Below are 17775 nucleotides of genomic sequence, written 5' to 3' on the forward strand. Positions count from 1 at the left end.
TGTGTTTTCTGATTCTGGATTTCCACCGTGACGGAGACGATGAAATTACTGTGGGTGTAGTGGTGTTTTGGTTTCAGGTTGGCGTGTTTCCTGATGTATGTGGCGGCTTTAGTGCCCTTGTTGCTGGCTGTGAATAGGTAAAAGAGAGGGGATTCCGGTGGGTGGCCGTCTTTGTTGTTCCATGGTTCTTGTAACAAAAGGAAAAGTATGTTGTGGTCCTGTTCTGCTTCCTCCACTACTGACTTTGTTGTAAGCTCATTTTTCGCACAGTTCAGTTGCTGTGCGATGGCCGTTGTTCTTTTGATGTGACTCATTGGGTGTTATCCATGGCTGCATCTTCTTGGGGGGGGTCTTGGGCCGGGATGACGATGGGTATTGGTAGTGGGCTTGGGTTTGTGTCTGGTCCAAGTTTGTTTATGATGCGGGCTTTGGTACGTTCTGGGCAGTTGGCGTCTGTTGCTTTGTGTGGGGCCTTGCAGTGGTAGCATCGGATGGGTGTATGGATGCATCTGGTACCTCCTGGGCATTCTGAGCATGGGTGTTCCTTTGTTTGGTGGTCCTCTGCACAGTGTCCGCATCTCCCGGTTTGGTGGGAGCATCTTTCGTGTCGGTGGCCATATTCTAAGCATTTGGAGCATTGGGTTTCTGGGTTGGCTGGGAGGTAGTTGTCGATTTTGCATTGCCGGTCGAATAGGGTAAGATATCTCAGTCCGAGGTTGTCTTTTGTATATTGTCCTGGGAGTGCGATGATCATTGACGAGTGCGTTTTCCCTGCTCTAGCCTCAGGTCTGCTTAGCCATCTGGGGATTTGTGCCATTTCGAAGGTGGTTCCGTAGTTGCTTCTGACTTCTGAGGCCATGACCTGTCCTGCTTCATAGCCGTCTCCGATTGTTGTTGGGATTCCGTGTACGATAAATTTGGACCATCTGGAGTTGACCCTTATGTCAACGAAGGGGACCTTGAGTTCTCTTAGGGCTGATTCAATTTCTTGTTTGTATTCGAAGACTTTTGAGGCGGGGGTAGCAAATTTGGTTTCTAGCACGATGTTGTTCTTTGAGGTTTTCCTGGCGGCGATAAGCTGGCAGTCTGGGTTTTCGATTTTTGAGTTGATTCTTGTTCTGATGTCGGAGGGGGTGACTGGTGATTCTTTATTTGTTTCGATGACTATTTCCCTGTTGATTTTGGTGACTTCCGGTTTGAATAGTGGGTCCACCTTAGGTTTGGGCTTCCTCCTGTTTGTGACCATGGTGTATTCGGGGTTGGCGTTTCCTGCTGCGATGGATGCGTAGGATTTTGGTGCTTGTGGGATTGGTGTTTCTTTTCCTTTTCCTTTTGGTTGATGTTGAGCATGGTTCGAGTTATTGATGGGTGCGGGGGGAGGGGCGGGGATGGTGGCAGCGGTGACGGCGGCGGTGGTTGTGGCAGTTCTTCCTTCGGCGGCCATTTGGTTGTTGTGCCTGTTGATGGAGAGATTGGTGAGTTGGTGTTGTAGGCGGTGGAGTTTCTCGGATGTTTTGTCCTGGTTCTTTGTCATTTCGAACATTTGTTTGGCCAGGGTGTCGACGGTGTGCTTGAGGGATTCATTTTGGACGGATAGGACTTCGATGGTGGCTTTCAGATTCTTGTTGGTTTGTTCGGTTGCCTTGTTGAGGGGTTCGAGCGCCACGGTGAGGGCATTTCTAATTACCCACGAGATGTAATTGAGATCCATTCTGGCATGGGTTTCTTGGGGGACGATGCTAGGGTGGATGTAGTCATACTTTGGTGCGTATGGTTCATTGTATTGGGTGTATTCGGCGAAGATAGAGAAGGGTTCGCCGCTGGGTTGGGTTTGCTCGATCGTGGTGGACTGTGTTTGTTGGGTGGATTGACTGGATTGGGTGTCGGCAAAGCGTGGGGGGGCTGGGGTTCCTGGGGGGGGGGCTCCTGCAAACCAGGAGCTCAGAGAGGCTTGTTGGGACATGATTGATGTTCCGGTTCGAGTTGGGTTTGGAAAGACTTCTGATAGAGTTCTTTTCCTGCCCGCGGTGTTTGGTGGGTTGGGTGGTGAGGCCAGGTTGTTGGTTGGTTTCGCTGCGGTCGCGAGACTTAGGCGAGGGCTTGAGGGGTAGAAAGTTCACAACTCAGGGACTAGAGCGTGGATGACTTCGCGTACGAACAGATGTGCGATAAGATACCAATAGATTACGGAGTCTATTGACATACAGGATCGTGTTCGAGTAAAAGTTTTATCGAGGGTGCAGGCCAAAAGTTTTATCGTTCGAAAGTTTTGGTGTTGCGAGGGTAGATACAGGAGGTTCCGTGAAGAGAAGAGGAAAGGAAGGAAAACATGAAAAGGCACGAGACAACACCCCCTTATATATCCAACTCCTAGTCTGTTGATGACTAATATCTTGCGTAACGGAAACCGAAAGAACATAACAGAAAACCCATTACAAATCATAGTCCAACTGCGCGATTCCTTCTCTTCACAACCCAATCTATCACCTTAGCCGAAATATAATATTGCCGTTACAGACTACGCCCCCTCTAAGGCCTACCTCCTGGTAGGATTAGGTTTCTGTGGATAACGTTCATGAAACCGTCGAACAATATCAGGTGAATGCTCAAGGTCCGATAGCGGTTGCCAAGAGGCATCATCGTATCCAGTGTATCGTACCAGGTACTCAAAGCCACCCCTTCGTTTCCTAGAGTCCACAATATCCTCGACTTCCCATTCTTCCTCCCCTTCGATCTCGACTGGAGGTGGTGGTGACTGTTGTTGTCCAGGTAATGGGTTACCCGCTTCAGGTGATAACAATGAAACGTGGAATACTGGATGGATCTTCATGGAGCGGGGAAGTTCTAGTTCATAAGCATAGGGGTTGACGATTCGTTTGATGCTGTAAGGGCCAATCCGTTTCCAATCAAACTTCTTGGAGGGTCGCTTTGTTAGAATATGGCGGGTCGACAAGAAAACTTTATCTCCTATATGATAACGAGGGCAGGAGAACGATTTAGGTTAGCCGACTCCTCTTGTATCCTTTGCGCCCGAAACATTTCGCTCTTCAGAAACTCCACCATGTCCTTCATCTCTTTTGCAATGCTGTTGGCTTGATCTTCCGCTGTCGTTTTACCGTGTTCCAAGGGACCAAAAGTCATTCTGGGATTCTTCCCGAGTTGGCATAGAAAGGAGAGACTTTTGTTGTTTCCGAAATATGGTTATTTGTTGCGAACTCAGCCATTGCCAACAGCCGGGCCCAATCATCTTGCTGATAGGAGACATAGCTTCGGAGGTATTGTTCCATTATGGCATTGATCCTTTCAGTTTGTCCATCAGTTTGGGGGTGGAATGCGGTGGAGAATCGTGGAGATATTTCCAGGCGTTTGCAAAGCGACTTCCAAAATTCCGCAACAAATTGTGTTCCTCTATCGGACACAACCATATCAGGTAGTCCATGTAATTTCCAAACGTTATCGATATATAGCCTTGCTACTTCCTTCGAGTCCACCTCTTTAGTTGTTGGTATTAGATGTCGCATTTTGGTTATCTATCAACAATAACTAGAATCGCATTATAACCTACTCTCCGGAAGGTCGGTAACAAAATCCATTGAGACATCCGTCCATGGTCCATCGGGTATTGGCATGGGACGAAGTACCCCATAAGGCGCATTACGTGGTGCCTTGCTACGGACACACATATTGCCATTCCTAACATATCGATCGACATCTTTTCGCATTTGTGGCCAATAATACTCCCGACTTAAGAGATCCAAGGTCTTTGCTCTACCCGGATGGCCTGCCGATGGTTTGTCATGATGTTCTTTCAGGAGTCTCAGCCGGAGGTCATTGTCCTTTGGTACGTAGAGTGCGCCTCGATAAAGTAGCCGACCGTTTTTGTCTTCAGTACATTCGGCAAGTGAAATTTTATTTGAATGACGAACATCGCTTCGAAGCATAACGAGGATCTCGTTTGGGAAACTATCAACTTGGTAAACTTTTGAAAATAACTCCTCCACAGTGGACATTCCTTCAGCGGATTCATTTGATAAAGAATCCGCGAACAAACTTAGCTTTGCATCCAGATTTTTTCTCTTCAGAACCACTTGGCTCTGATGCATCAACCGTTCATTCCCCTCTTTAGGTAGGTCACCTGACCTTCTAGTTAATGCATCCGGTTTTGCTCCTTGTTTTCCTGGTCGAAATTGTATAACGAAATCGAAGCGTGAAAGAAATTCAGACCAACGAGCTTGTCGACGATTTAGTAATTTTGTCGTCATGAAATATTCTAGTTTTGGTGATCGCTAAGAACTTCAATAGGGGATTGTGCTCCTTCTAGATGATGTCGCCACTCTTCGAAACATCGTACGATTGCTCGAAGTTCTTTATCTTAGATTTCATAGTTACATTCCGCAGGGGAATGTTTCTTGGAAAAGAAAGCTACCGGATGTAAAACTCCCTCATCATCATATTGTGATAGAATCCCTGCGGAAACATAGTCGGATGCATCGGTTTCTACTACAATCTTTCGATTCGGATCGAAATGGACTAGTATAGGTGCCGTTGTAAACATTTCTTTCAAGGTTTGAAATGCTTTCTCCCTTTCGTCCGTCCATTCGAATTTAACATTTTTCTTCGTTAGAGCTGTAAGTGGGGCGACAATCCTCGAATATCCTAAAATAAAGCGTCGATAAAAGTTTGCAAATCCCAAAAATACTTGAACATCATGGAGATTCGTCGGTGTGGACCATTCCGGAACGTCAATAACTTTCTTTGGATCCATTCTGTTGCCATTTGGGGTGAGGATTAGGCCGAGATATTTCGTTTCTTGAACCATAAATTCACATTTTTCGGGTTTGAGATGGACATGGTTCTCCTCAAGTACTTTTAAAATCTTTTGAATATGGTCTTTGTTTCTGCAAGGGATTCGGAATAGATGAGAATGTCATCTAAATAGGCCGTCCCAAATTGGTCGAGATAGGGGCGCAGGATGTCATTGATCCAATGTTGAAATGTAGCCGGAGCATTTGCTAATCCAAAAGGCATTACCGTATATTCAAAATGTCCATATCGAGTCCGGAATGCCGTTTTCCATTCGTCCCCTCCGTTATTCTGATCTGATTATATCCCCAACGTAAATCCAATTTATTATAATATTTTGCTTTCGACAATTTGGTCAAGGTTTCTTTCAATAACGGTAATGGGTATCGGTTCTTGATCGTAATTGCATTGAGGCCCCGATAGTCGACACATAAACGAAGAGTTCCATCAGCTTTCTTGACAAATAGTATAGGTGCCCCCGCTGGTGATTCACTATGGCGGATAATTCCCTTGGGTAGGTTCTCTTGAAGGTAGTCCCAAAGTGCCTTCAACTCGGTTTGGGATAAAGCATATATTGGTCCCCATGGTGGTTGCTTGCCTTCTTCTAATACTATGTTCATATCATGGAACGGTCGATGCGGCGGAAGCGCTGTAGCATCATATTCTTCAAACATGTGGATATAGCGGTAGAACTCCTTCGGTATTAGTTGTTTAATATCAATAGTAGGTTTTGCGATCGTTGAGACGGTAACGGTATGAGTTTCAGGTAGGGGAATTGATATATCATGAACCGTGATTGCAGTTCCACTAAGCGAGCAATGTTGACAGCAGTTTTGAGAGTCGAAGATAAGTAAATTTTCCTTTGGCCGAATGGTAACGTCATGGCGTCGCATCCAAGGTATCCCAATCACAATCGGATAGTGTCCCAACTTTGTCACAAAACATGATGCAGTCTCTCGATGGCCATGAATGTCTAGCGAGACATCAACAATATGGGTAATCTTTCCTGACTTAATAGGTCTCCCGTCCATAACGTCTACATGGCGTGGTATTTTGAGTGGGGTCATGGTGAGATTGTTGTGGCGTGCAAAAGATTCATCGATGAAAGCATATCCTGAGGCTCCGGTATCAATAAGGGCGTAGGTGGGTACGAAAGTATTTTTATTCTGGGAAATTGAACAAGTTACTACAAATTGGTTCCCATCCATTTCCTCCTCTGATACCGAAAAACCAGAAATATGCATTTCAGAAAAATCCTTAAATGGTCCCTGGGCTAAGCCACTTAGTGCAGGGACAAATCTTTTGCCGACTCGTTATCGCTTCCATCATTTTCCTCTACTCTCAATGCCGCTCCTCTCATCACCGGTCTCCTTGGTTGATTTCCAGTTGCCCTTGCTTGGGGGCAGTCTCTAACCATGTGGCCGACCCCTCCGCAATAGAAACATCGGCCCTCAGCTAAGCGGGCATTTCTTTCGGTAGGGGTAGGGCAACGACGTCCTCCGGACAGATCCATCGGTACATCACCTCCCGCGCGGAACGAGGGATGATTCCCAGGGGCAGGTGCATTGACAGCTGGGGCGGCAGCGCGAGGAATAGGGGCAGGATTCCCCGGTGGGGGGCGAGGGGTCGGAGCAGCAGTAGCATTCCAAGGCTTTTTATTTCCGCGCTTAGCTTCTGCCGCTCGTCGTCGATTATCTAACCGCTGCAAGAGTGTCGCACATGCATCTACCGTCGTAGTAGTTTCATGGTGTATCATTGATTCATCGAGTTCCGCATTAATGCCTTCCATCAAAGCCTCAATCCTAAAGACTTCATCCATCTCTGACTCGGCAGCATACCGTTGAAATTCGGCGAAGTAATCAGCAAAGGTTCGGTTTTGTTGACGGATGTTCCTAAGATTCCTCCTAGCCGTACGCATCCGATCAGGGTCCCCGAAAGCAGTATCCAAGATTTCATAAAACCGTAACATGGAAGGCAAAACGATGCCTTCTTCTCCGACATATTGTAAGAACTGATTGGCGGCAACACCCTCCAATCGGCTGAGTGCATAGGATAACTTAGACTGTAGTGTGGGAAAGCGGTCGGCATTTCCCAATAGCTTGATCCTCATCTGTTGCTTGAATAGGTGTAGTCTTTCTCGATCGCGATCTCCCCTAAATACTTCAGGGTCTGGGAGTTTTGCCGACCGTTGGGTGACCACTGGGACAGGTGGAACTGGAGGTACCGGTGGGGCATTATCCTCTCCGATTGGTTCTTCATCAGGGGCAAACACCTCAACAGCAACTCGGTGGCCTCTGGCAGCGGCTAGATCTCTTTCAAACATTTCCCTCGCATTTCCAGCCTCCCTCTCCACCTCCTGTAAGTCCGTTGCATACTGAGCAAGGCCATGTTGTGCCCGTTGAAGAAGTGCATAGGCTTCTATTCCAACATTGCCATCCACCTCGGGATGTTCTTGAAAGAAGGTCTGAAGGGCATCGCTTAGCTGTTGATAATCAATAGGAAGATGTGTCGCCATGGTAGACTATGGTGTTGTATTGGTTGGCAATAGAGGACGGAACTTGGTGTAACGGGAGTCTATGGACGTAGGGACTATGATGCCAAGGAATACAACCGAGGCGAAGACGTAGCAATAGGTATTCGAGACTGTGTACTATGGAGTGGCTCTGGCTAGTATGACTAACTAGTTGAGCCCTATGACGAGGCGTAGAACAAAGTAGTATTCGTGGAGTAAGTACAAGAAGTTCCGTGAAGAGAAAAGGAAAGGAAGGAAAACATGAGAAGGCACGAGACAACACCCCTTTATATATCCAGCCTCTAGTCCGTTGATGACTCATACCTCGCGTAACGGAAACCAAAAGAACATAACAGAAACCCCATTACAAATCCTAATTCAACTGCACAATACCTTCCCTTCACGATTCAATCGATCATTCCAACCAACAGATAATGTTGCCGTTACAGATGCCAACCTGGACCCTCCCCATCATACTCGATAGCCAAGTCTTCCACCCAGGACACCAAGTCAGATGGGTCGGCTTCTGGCTATCCCCAAGCTTCAACCCAAACATCCACTTCATCCGCCGTCTAGCCTCTGCCCAGGCCAGCTTCGGAATCCTCCAGAGGTTCTCCTCCCTGGGCAAGGGCCTCTCCTCAGTTAACTGTAGGAAAATCACCCTACTCGACATACGCCCAATGCTCACATACGGGGCATCCGTCCTAACCCCCACCAGCTCCCTCAAGGCCATCAATAAATTCTGGAACTCGGTACTCAGATGGGCCACCGGTTACTTCAGAGCAACCAACCAACCAACGTGTCCTCTGAGCTGAAGCCCACTGCCCCCCCCTCATCAACTACATCCACTATCTAAAACAAATTTCGCCATCCGCGTCCTACTTGCCCACCCTCTAAACAACCCAGTGACAGGACGCTGCCACCCCTCCTTCCCTACCCTGACTTCCGACAGGTTTCCCTCTCACACACGCCTCCTACGCGGCCGTCCCAATTCACCTAAGAAATGGAACTCAACGGCAATGAAAGGAGTAGCCTACCTCCCCATCGAACAGCTCTGCTCCCTCCTCCAATACCCTGTCACAAGAGGAACAAACCACAAGCTCCTCCCAAAACTAGCAAAAGAACAAATGCTGGATAACTGGGCACACCACTTTCCGACGCCCCCATACTATACCTCCCCCCTTACCACAATTCCTGAACCCTTCATGGACCAACACAAATTCACGGCTACTCGAATCCACCAAATGAGAGCCCAAAAAAGCTACCTCAAAGGCCAAAAATCCTGGCTCAACCTCCATCTCTCTGATAAGTGCGACAGATGCGGCGAAGGACCTGAATCCACTGAACATGCCATCCTCTTCTGAAAAGCATAAGCAACCCAACGCGCCCAACTCCTCCCAGCAATCAAAACCCTCGAAGAAATCTGGAGTTACCACACAAACATAATAGCTCTAGGAGCCTTCATCACCGCCACCAAAACGAACTTTCCTAGAAAGTAACATATCTCCCCCCTCTTATCTGGTTCTGAGATGTCAAGCGCCCTCAGCTCCCCCCCCACCTCTACCTAGCCACCGCAAATTCACCCCAAACCAGGGTACTCTGCACCCACAAAGACCCTCCATGGGCAACAGGTTATTTGAAACCAGCAGGATTCTCTCTTATGTCGGATATGGGCCGCCAAAGCTTATCGTGTTTCCTTGCAGTCAGCCAGTCAGTCCGTTAGCGCAGTAACTCTTTCCTATTTTCTTTTGTTCATCTGGGGCCGTGAAAATTGGTTTCTAAGTCGGGGAGAGGTATTTTTATGCCATAGTCTATGACTGCATGCAGAGTTTTGTACCTAGAATCAATTAAAACTACATGATTAAAAAAAAAAAAAAAATAGGTTGTAGACACGCTTAACTACATGCCGAGGGGAACTATTGTTCTATCACGTTCACAAAATACTTTGTCGAGTTATCCTTCGTCTGTCAATCGCTGCATATTGCATGCCCCCTATCCCTTTGTCTGTCGATTGCTGCCCCCCCTATAATAGAGAAATTAAATTTATATGGGAGATCTGTTATTTGATAAGGGAGATAACGAGATCTGGGGCAATAAGTAGTAACCGACGACGATTACTTGGCAGGAACTGTACCTGCATCATGCACCCACCCGCGGCAACAGCCACCGCCGCCCCGCCATGTACATACGCACGTACCCCGCTGAAGTCAACCCCAGTACTTGCTGAACAACTTGACGTAGACTCTGCACAATTCACGGCGCCATCAATGTAAGAACGAAGACTGCAAGAGGTACAAAAGTCTTTGCAATATACATATGGTGCGCACACTCTTAAAGGTGACACGGCGACATACGGAAGTGGAAAAATTGTGGCTGCAATAGGGCCTCATGGGCCAGTAAGAGGGCCCATTTCTAGCATTACTGCCACGATCAGTCAGGTTTGCTTTTCTGGGGGTATAAATGGGTATAATACTGTTCCACTTTGTTCAGTCTTGGCGCTTTTTACATACAAAAATACCTAATTTCAAGCTCTAATAACTTCACAATTAGAACAGATATCAAAAATCTGCTCGGTATAATTGAACTTTATCACTAGCACTACAATTTTATCGAGCCGATTTCTTTTAACTTTTTTTGTTGAAAGGTTATTAGCCGTCGGGTTTCCCTCATTTCTCGGTCACCTTTAAGAGTGGGCGCACCATGAGCAAGTTTGAGTGCATGCTAAGAGTGCCCATTTGTGGGAACCAATTTGAAGCAGTCAAGTTGAGACTGGATCATGCAGCAATCGTTCTGCGGTATCAATCGCACTCTTCTATCCCTTAAGCTGGCAACAAATGCTGACCCTCTCAAAAAAAAGCAACTTTTTATGTGGCTTTACTAATAGATCTTGTTATCTCTCTTATCAAATAGTAGATCTCGCATACAAATTTAATTCCTCTATTATATCGGGGTACGGCCAGCATGCCAGCATAAGGGATAAGCAATATATCTCGATACTCTTCGCTGTCCAGCTATGCTATTCAATGATATCTTCACGAGATTAAGATAGCTGTTCTCCGAAGAAGTCGTTTTTAACAGACATTAAGACTATAAGAGCTACTTGGCTAGGACTCTTTTGTTATATCTTCTATTTGACTACTGCATTAGATCAACAACTAAAACTAGGGCCACGGGCACTCGCATGAATCTCTCGAAATCAAAAAATCCATCGTTCATTAAACCATACATCGTCGTTAAATCCAAAATAAAAACAAAATAAACAAAATCTCGGAAAAGAAAGAATAGTCATAAAAGAAACACAAGCAAAGTTCTACGCTCCATTGTGTATAAACGGCGCCCAGTCCAGCACCTTCCCCGTCTGCCTTCCCTCACCTCTGGCCTCCACAACAGCATCATGCAGCGCCTTCGCCACCCCACACCCCTTCTTCACCACACTCTCGTAGAAGCTCTCTGCAACCGCCGTACACATCTCATCCCGCCCCTCCCACATCGTCGCAACAACATGTCGGAACCCCGCCATCTGGAAGGCGCTGGCTAGGGTGATCCCTTCATCCACTAGATTGCTGTCTCCAGTTTCAGCTGTCGAGCACGCTGAGAGATAGGCCATCATTGCGCAGCCGCTCTTTGCAGCTATATCAGCAACGGTCAGTCGTCCGCCCTGCAGTAGAAGTCCGCCGCTGCTGGGATCGTCGGCCTCAGTGACACCGTGGCAGGCAAAGTGGACGGCCTGGTAGTTGCCGAGGGATGATAGAACCTCCGGAACACCAGGTTGCACCATGATGTTGGTCGTCACATCGGGCTGTACAATCCCAATGATCTCTGTCAGCTCCTCCTCCACACCCTCAAGCTCGCTCTCATCATCTGTCGTCGGCATGGCCACAAGTAACAAATCTCGAATCGTTTCGGCGGGCTTCTGCCGGGAGTACTGCAGCGCCTTGAGATTTGGTGTGTAAGAGGATATGACACGGCTGATTGTATTCTCGGTAGACCCATTCGTGTGGTGTCCCGCTGCGTGAAACGGGGCCAGGCCTAGTGGACCCGTGCCCATCCACCATATGTGCGGTAGCTCACCCAGCGGCCGCGGCGGGGCGGCGGTGATACCGAGTGCAGTGAGAATGGGGGAGACAATAACGTCCCATAGCCAGATAAGCAGTGCCTGCGTCTTCTTTGTCCGGTCGGCGTAGGTAGAGATACCCCCTGTCACTAGATCCTTCATACCACCCAGCAACTCACGCGCTGTTCCCCAGTCGCATTTCTCGAGAGTGATGCTCTTGATGGCAGTACTGGTGATTATGATTGCGTCGCAGCCAAAGAAATCTGCATTCACCACCACCAGAGGCCCAGAGACGGCGAGCTCCATGAGACTCTTACCACTGGGCGGCCTTAAAAATTCTTCATATCCTGGTAAAGCTCGTATGGTTCTTAGTACTTCCTCCATCCTGGCCATCACCTTCTTCCTCCACGCCATCACACTCTCAGGACCGAGTATCTCCCACCCTGTTGGGCGCACTGGCGTAGAAAGCCCATCCTCTATTTCCTTTCTCAATGCCGCAAACTCACGGCACAGCTCTGGGTGGTCGGACCGTGAGTTTGTCATATCACTGCGGCAATCAATGATGAAGCCCGCAATAATCCCACGACCTAGCTCAAGCAACTTCAGTGCGTGTGTGGCGCCTTTTCCAGCTATCAAAGCGCCTGTAGCCGCCCGTGAGGTAATACCGGCGAGCGTCGCTAATAGTCGCTGCTGGTCCGAACGGGAGAGGAACGGTCTGCTGATCTGTGGCATGAGATTTACACATCCCTCGTACATCACCACTGCATCGGCCCATCTCCCGGAGCGCGCATAGACGTCTCCCACTCTTTGTGCGCCATTGATGCGTAATATTGGTGGAGCAGAGAGGGTATTCCATGCTTCGCGGAAGGAGTGGAATGATCGTTGCCCGTCCGGCCCAGTGTTCTGCTTTGCCTGGTAGCGCATAAGATAGCAGCGTCCTAAAAGATCAAGAGTCTTCCCACGGGCGGGCTCGTCTTTATGAAGTCGTCGGAGGGTATGTTCCAGGTATTCAATGGCTAGATCAATATCGTCGATCTGCTGGGTGCAGCGGAAGCGTGAGTGATAAAGGTGTCCGAGGCGGTAAGAGATGTCCTTTGTGGGTATATGGCCTGTGCCGCGCGGGTCCATGAGGGCGTTCAGGGTCAATATTATTGCGCGATGAAGGTCCTGGATGAAAACTGGAATGGCGAGGTGCCGGAGGTGTAGGGCGTCGGCGAGAATGATCTGGAAATGGACCGGTCCATCACGGCCCACAGTAGCGTCCACGCAGAGTTGACCAAGGGTTATCGCGGCGAGGAGGTCGTCGTATGAAGACACAGGGTTGCGGTGGAAGCGGTCTATGAGGTGTTGGCAGAGCTCAATGAGGCGGTCATGACGGCGATGGGATTCGATGGGCGTACATTTGACTGACTCACGAGCTATGGAAATACTCATGTCGAGATCCTCCATTGCGCCCAACCTTTTATATCGACTCATAAGGTGGGCGGATAACTCACTGAGGATAGCTCCACGTCTGCCTTCAGGACCTGGAAAATCTGAAAGTGCGGCATAAGAGTATTCGACCGCTTTCTCAATATCAGCCAGGTCCCCAATGCGCTCATACCGCACCCGATACTGTACTGCTAGCCAGGTCTTCATTGCCGCAGCTCCAACACTTTGGCCTGGTGGTAACGCCGCCACCGCCTTCAAGCGCGCTTCAATCTCGGCGTTGAGTGGTGCGATGTTAGTGAGATCTGAGCCCCGCCGGTGGGTCTCCATTTCGAACAGGAACGACTTTGCCATCTGCACCTGATATCTGTTCGAGCTCATCTGGATTGCAGTCTTCAAGTATTCAATCGCCCGATCTATATCCTCGATATTGTTTCCCGTATTTTGCAAATACCGTTCATGTAGCCAATTACCGACGAGGATCAGACGCCCTGCATAGCTCGGATGATCACTTGGTGTCAATCTCAGCGCCTCTTCGCCGTGGTGGATCCCATCTGTCATATCCTCCTCATCACTCTTGAACACTAGGTACCGCGACCTGTAAAGTTCGGAGATATTCCCCTTAACCATTGCCAACTGATTTGTGTCACACCCGTCCCCGTCGATCCTCAACGCCGCCTGCAAAGCCTGTTGGCCGATGGCAATTGCAGTATCAATGTCTTTCCTCACACAGCTCCTCGCAAACCTCTGCAGATACAGACCGCCGATATGTGTCAGGCGGGAAATATATAGTGGATGACCCTCGTCAATCCCCCTTGATGCCGCAGTAGCCAACTTCAGCGCTTTATCCAGGTCCGTGAGTTCGGTGTTATATTTTGTTCGCTCGAAGTAGGTGCTGCAGAGATGAAACTGTAACACGGGAATGACGTTACGATGAATGCCATCACTCTCTGGCGCAGCTGCCGCCGCAGTCAAGCACATCTCACCATACATCACTGCATTGTCGAGGTCTGCCAGGTCCCCTAGCGCATTGAAGCGTCGAAGAAGGTAGCATGATAACGCATCCAGATTCACCACATGGCGCCAACCTATGTGCTCAGTCGCAGCGACAACAATCTCAAGCTTTTCCAATGCAGCAGTTATGTCCGCCGGGTTCCCATGGCGATCAAATCGCTTCATGAGGTTTTCGGATAGAACCATGAGGCGGTCGAGATACAACTCCGGGTCCTCCTCCGGATCGATAGCCTCCAGTCCCGCCTCTAGATGAGCAACTGGATCCTTCCCGTAATCGCCAGCCAGCATAGACTCCAAACTGGCCAGCTCCTCTGCCATCACCCCCTGTAGCTCATGGCCCTCGGGCAGACGACGGACCATCTTGGAAGCAAGGTCCTTTGCGTGCATCAGGCCTCTACGGTCACCGGTTATACGCGAATAACCACGCAATTGAGCTCCGAGCTTTACATACACCGACAATATATCCTCTTCGTTATCAAGGTACTCGACGACGGCCATTGACCAATTGATTGCCGCCCTTACATGATACTTCCAGTCAGTATGCAGCCACTTTTGATGTGCCACCTCCGCGCGGAGGGCAACATCACTACAGACGGTGCTCTCTTTGGCATGTGACAGTGTAGCTTCTATAGCGGCCGTAGCGGCTTCCAGGTCGGTCAAGTCTTTACTAATATCGTAGCGGGCGACGTAGTATCTTGCCAATATCCTCTGATGCTTTGGATCAGCGTTTATACCCGTCATGTCAGCCAGGTACTCAATGGCCATGTCTAGATCCACCGCCTCCTGTGTAGCTATGAAGCGGTAATTGTGCATACAACTTAGAAACAGTAACAGCAAGCTCCTTTCTTTTCCACTCTGTGTGGCCAGCTCGTTAGTCATATAGGTTATTGCTGTTTCCAGGTGTTCTGCCTCCTGTGTGCTGGAGGAGCGCTCTTCGTGCAAACGGCTTGAACTCATCAACGTGAAGACCCTCTTCCCCTCGGTATGTATGGCTAAACCTTCAGACTGGACGAAGTCCGCGCGGGCCTGGTTACCCTGCAGGCTCAAGATCCGGCAGATGCTCATGAGGGGTATTAGGCGAAGAAAGGAGGGGAAGAGGCGGAGGGAAGATTCGGCATGTTGCAGTGCCTGGTTGAGGTTTGTGTAGTCCTTGTGGGTGTAGCGGAGAAGCAAAAGTTGGCTGAGTATGAAAAGGTTAGCGGCGTAGTGCGGGTGACTAGGAGGTGTAGAGGAAAGAGCATTGGAGGCCTCTTCGACGGTCAGGGCTAGCCAGGAACGGTCTTGGAATAAGGAGAAATCGTAGGTGAAAGTGAGGCCTTCCGTAGTCTCTACGGTGGCGTCTTGGGCGTGTTGTGGGGATGGACCTGATACTTGTAATGTCATTGTAGGCTGGGCCTCAACAGCGGGTGCGCTCTCTGAAGCGATCTCGACTACTGGCGGGCTCGATGTCGGTGTGGTAGGCTTTGGGAACGTGCATATTGTATTTGACTGCGCTGATGGACAAAGTTCCTCACCCTGATTGACCGTCACAGCGGCTGGTGGGGTGGAGTAATACTTGCTATCGTCGGTTGCCTCTTCTTCCACACTATTATCCGGCACAATGTAAAACTCAACCCCCTTCAAGTCATCCCAATCCTCTCCAATCCTCCCCCCCTTCTCCTCTTTGTCATAGTCTACAGCTGTCAGCCTGCCCCCACACCACACGTAGTTGGCACTGTTAACTCTGAGTTCCTACCAGTACGACAAGAAGCAACACGTTTCATTCCGCCCATGAAGGTGGGATACGAATACGTGATAGTACGGATTGCGAGCTCTGGGAGGTCTGAAATACAGTGGGTACCCGACCGGATGTTATCGCTCTCCATCTTGAGGATCTTATATAATTCGTCACACCAACGATCCTCGGGGGAGGGGTTTTGTTCCGTGAATTCTTCCAACATCCTGGTGTAAGTGGTCGGGCGAGCACCTTCCAGGTGAGGGTTGATGTAGATGAGGTCGTCTGTGGTGGGGTCCATTGCTCCTGGGGGTTCCGTAGGCAGCATTGTGGGGTGGTTCGTCGGCGGATCCATATCTGTGGGTGGCATTTCCATCGAGGTTGAAGTTGCGGCTGTAGAGGGGTGATTCTGCTGGTCGTGGAGACTGGGGCACGCATCGGTGGACGCCATTGTTCATATCGGTAGAAGTCAGAGTAGAAGAGTATTAGTGATGATGGTAGAGCAGAATATAGGAATATGGAGACAGTCTAGTGCACGACGTGGGGAAGAGTGAGATAAACGATATTTAGGTACTACCAGCAATTCGCCAACTCCCAGTATCCACCAATACCCCGTGAATGACAGTAACGACTTCCTCACAGGTCTAGAGCTGTAGGTGGGGCTGAAGAGGCCGTCCACGGTAGGAAGTGTGGATGTCGATCATCTAGGCCCCAGCATGACGCGTGAAACAATGCGGGGACGGAATATATCATGTAAACTTGCTATTTCGAGGAAAATATCTCACTGGGTATTAGTGAAATGCCGCCTAGAGTGACAATATCGTACTCGGTTGGATTCCAAAGGATGCGTATCCTAGAGTGGCTCCTCGATATCTGTCAATGATAAGCAACTTTATGGTACATACCTTAAATGTGACATGTCTGTATTTCAATTGGGCGTTTCGATATTGTCTGACCCCTTATCGATTGGTCTCCATGCACAACCATACATGACCCACCAATCTTTGAGGACCTTGGCCCGAAGTGGAGGTTTCCTTAATTTACTAAGGCTGCATATTGCATAGCTCCCATCGGCCTATCATGAAATGAGGCAGTACATAATACACTGACTTGACTGCGCGTGGTGTACACCTGTACAGCCTTGGCTTCAAGAGTGGAAATCCCACAGCAACATGACACCTCAGAATAGCGTTCTCGGCGGTGGTATTAATTAAGCCGCATCGTCCCCCTGTCGAGCATCACACCCCATACTCCCCGTACACACCATAACGATAATCCAGCTTAGTACTCCCAATGTTGACCAGCTTCACCCCCACCCTCCTCCCCCTCCCCTCCATCCGTCTCGGCCGTCTCCTCACTAACCGCAGCTCCCCGCACGAGCGCTACCATGACCCTCCAGACATCCCCGAACCCTTCATCTCCCCGCAAAAGAACTACCGTGCTTTTGCCTCCTCCTCGAGCACTCTCACGCTGCGCACACGCCTCGCAAAGATGCTTGGGGCTCGCTACCACCGCACCCAGACAGAGAGTATCGACCTGTCTGCCACGCAGGCATACACGTACTACATGGACAACAGCGACAGCTGGTTTTCAAAGGCATGTGGTGATAGCGAAGTGAGGGCGTTTCTACAGGAGGCGGTCGAGCACGGGGACAGCGTATATTTGGTGGTTGGGTATCATACTGTCGTTGATGCGGTTGTGGCGGTGAATGGGGGTGGGGGCGGGGAAGTACGGGGGTCGGCGACGGATGGAGAGACGATATTGGGGGTGGAGGCGGGGTATGAAGGGGATACGGTGCAGCGGAGTGGGTGGGATGCTGAGGGAGAACAGGTGTATGCGGTACAATACCGGAAGGTGAAGTTTAGGATGTTTTCGAGTAAGAAGGGGGTACTAGGGGAGAATCGGTGGAGGATGTATATAAAGAGAGGAAGGAAAGATGTGGAGGATAGCATCGAGGCGGGCTTGGAGGAGAAGGAGGGTGAGGGCGAAGGGGAAAGGGAAGGTGAGGTGGAAGGCGAGGTGTGGCTCGGGGAGGATGGAGAGTGTTTGGCGGTTTTGTAGTTTTCAACAACTGAGCATAACCTTTGTTTCAAGGCAGGGAGGTCTATGGAGATTTAGAAGGGTGATTTTAGGGAGGTTTCCTCAATGAAATTGCATATCCAAGAATGTATGGCTACTAGTTTCACGCCGGGACCGCGCAAAAGCTTGTCTGACTACTCTTTTTCCATGCTTGGGAGGTATGCCCGAGCT

General features: G+C 49.3%; 4 protein-coding genes across 4 annotated transcripts; 1 reads left to right on the top strand and 3 right to left on the bottom strand.

Moving 5' to 3' along the window:
- Positions 1 to 310: 310 nt before the first annotated feature.
- Positions 311 to 1963, bottom strand: LAJ45_09992 (uncharacterized protein; the record flags this gene model as incomplete). The annotated part of the gene is made up of 1 exon (XM_046119523.1): positions 311 to 1963. The coding sequence occupies one exon, from the start codon at positions 1961 to 1963 to the stop codon at positions 311 to 313; it is 1653 nt and encodes a 550-aa protein (XP_045967374.1).
- Positions 1964 to 2536: 573 nt separating this feature from the next.
- LAJ45_09993 (uncharacterized protein) lies at positions 2537 to 3141 on the bottom strand (the record flags this gene model as incomplete). The annotated part of the gene is made up of 2 exons (XM_046119524.1): positions 2537 to 2926; positions 2980 to 3141. The coding sequence occupies 2 exons, from the start codon at positions 3139 to 3141 to the stop codon at positions 2537 to 2539; spliced, it is 552 nt and encodes a 183-aa protein (XP_045967375.1).
- Positions 3142 to 10625: 7484 nt separating this feature from the next.
- Positions 10626 to 15976, bottom strand: LAJ45_09994 (uncharacterized protein; the record flags this gene model as incomplete). Its single annotated transcript, XM_046119525.1, has 3 exons — positions 10626 to 12706; positions 12770 to 15484; positions 15547 to 15976. The coding sequence occupies 3 exons, from the start codon at positions 15974 to 15976 to the stop codon at positions 10626 to 10628; spliced, it is 5226 nt and encodes a 1741-aa protein (XP_045967376.1).
- Positions 15977 to 16818: 842 nt separating this feature from the next.
- On the top strand, positions 16819 to 17586 carry LAJ45_09995 (uncharacterized protein; the record flags this gene model as incomplete). The annotated part of the gene is made up of 1 exon (XM_046119526.1): positions 16819 to 17586. One exon carries the CDS (start codon positions 16819 to 16821, stop codon positions 17584 to 17586), a length of 768 nt encoding a protein of 255 aa, XP_045967377.1.
- Between the last annotated feature and the right edge of the window lie 189 nt (positions 17587 to 17775).

Source organism: Morchella importuna, assembly GCF_003444635.1.
Source record: "Morchella importuna strain M04M26 chromosome Unknown Morimp01GS040, whole genome shotgun sequence".
Classification (NCBI taxonomy): Eukaryota; Fungi; Ascomycota; class Pezizomycetes; order Pezizales; family Morchellaceae; genus Morchella; species Morchella importuna.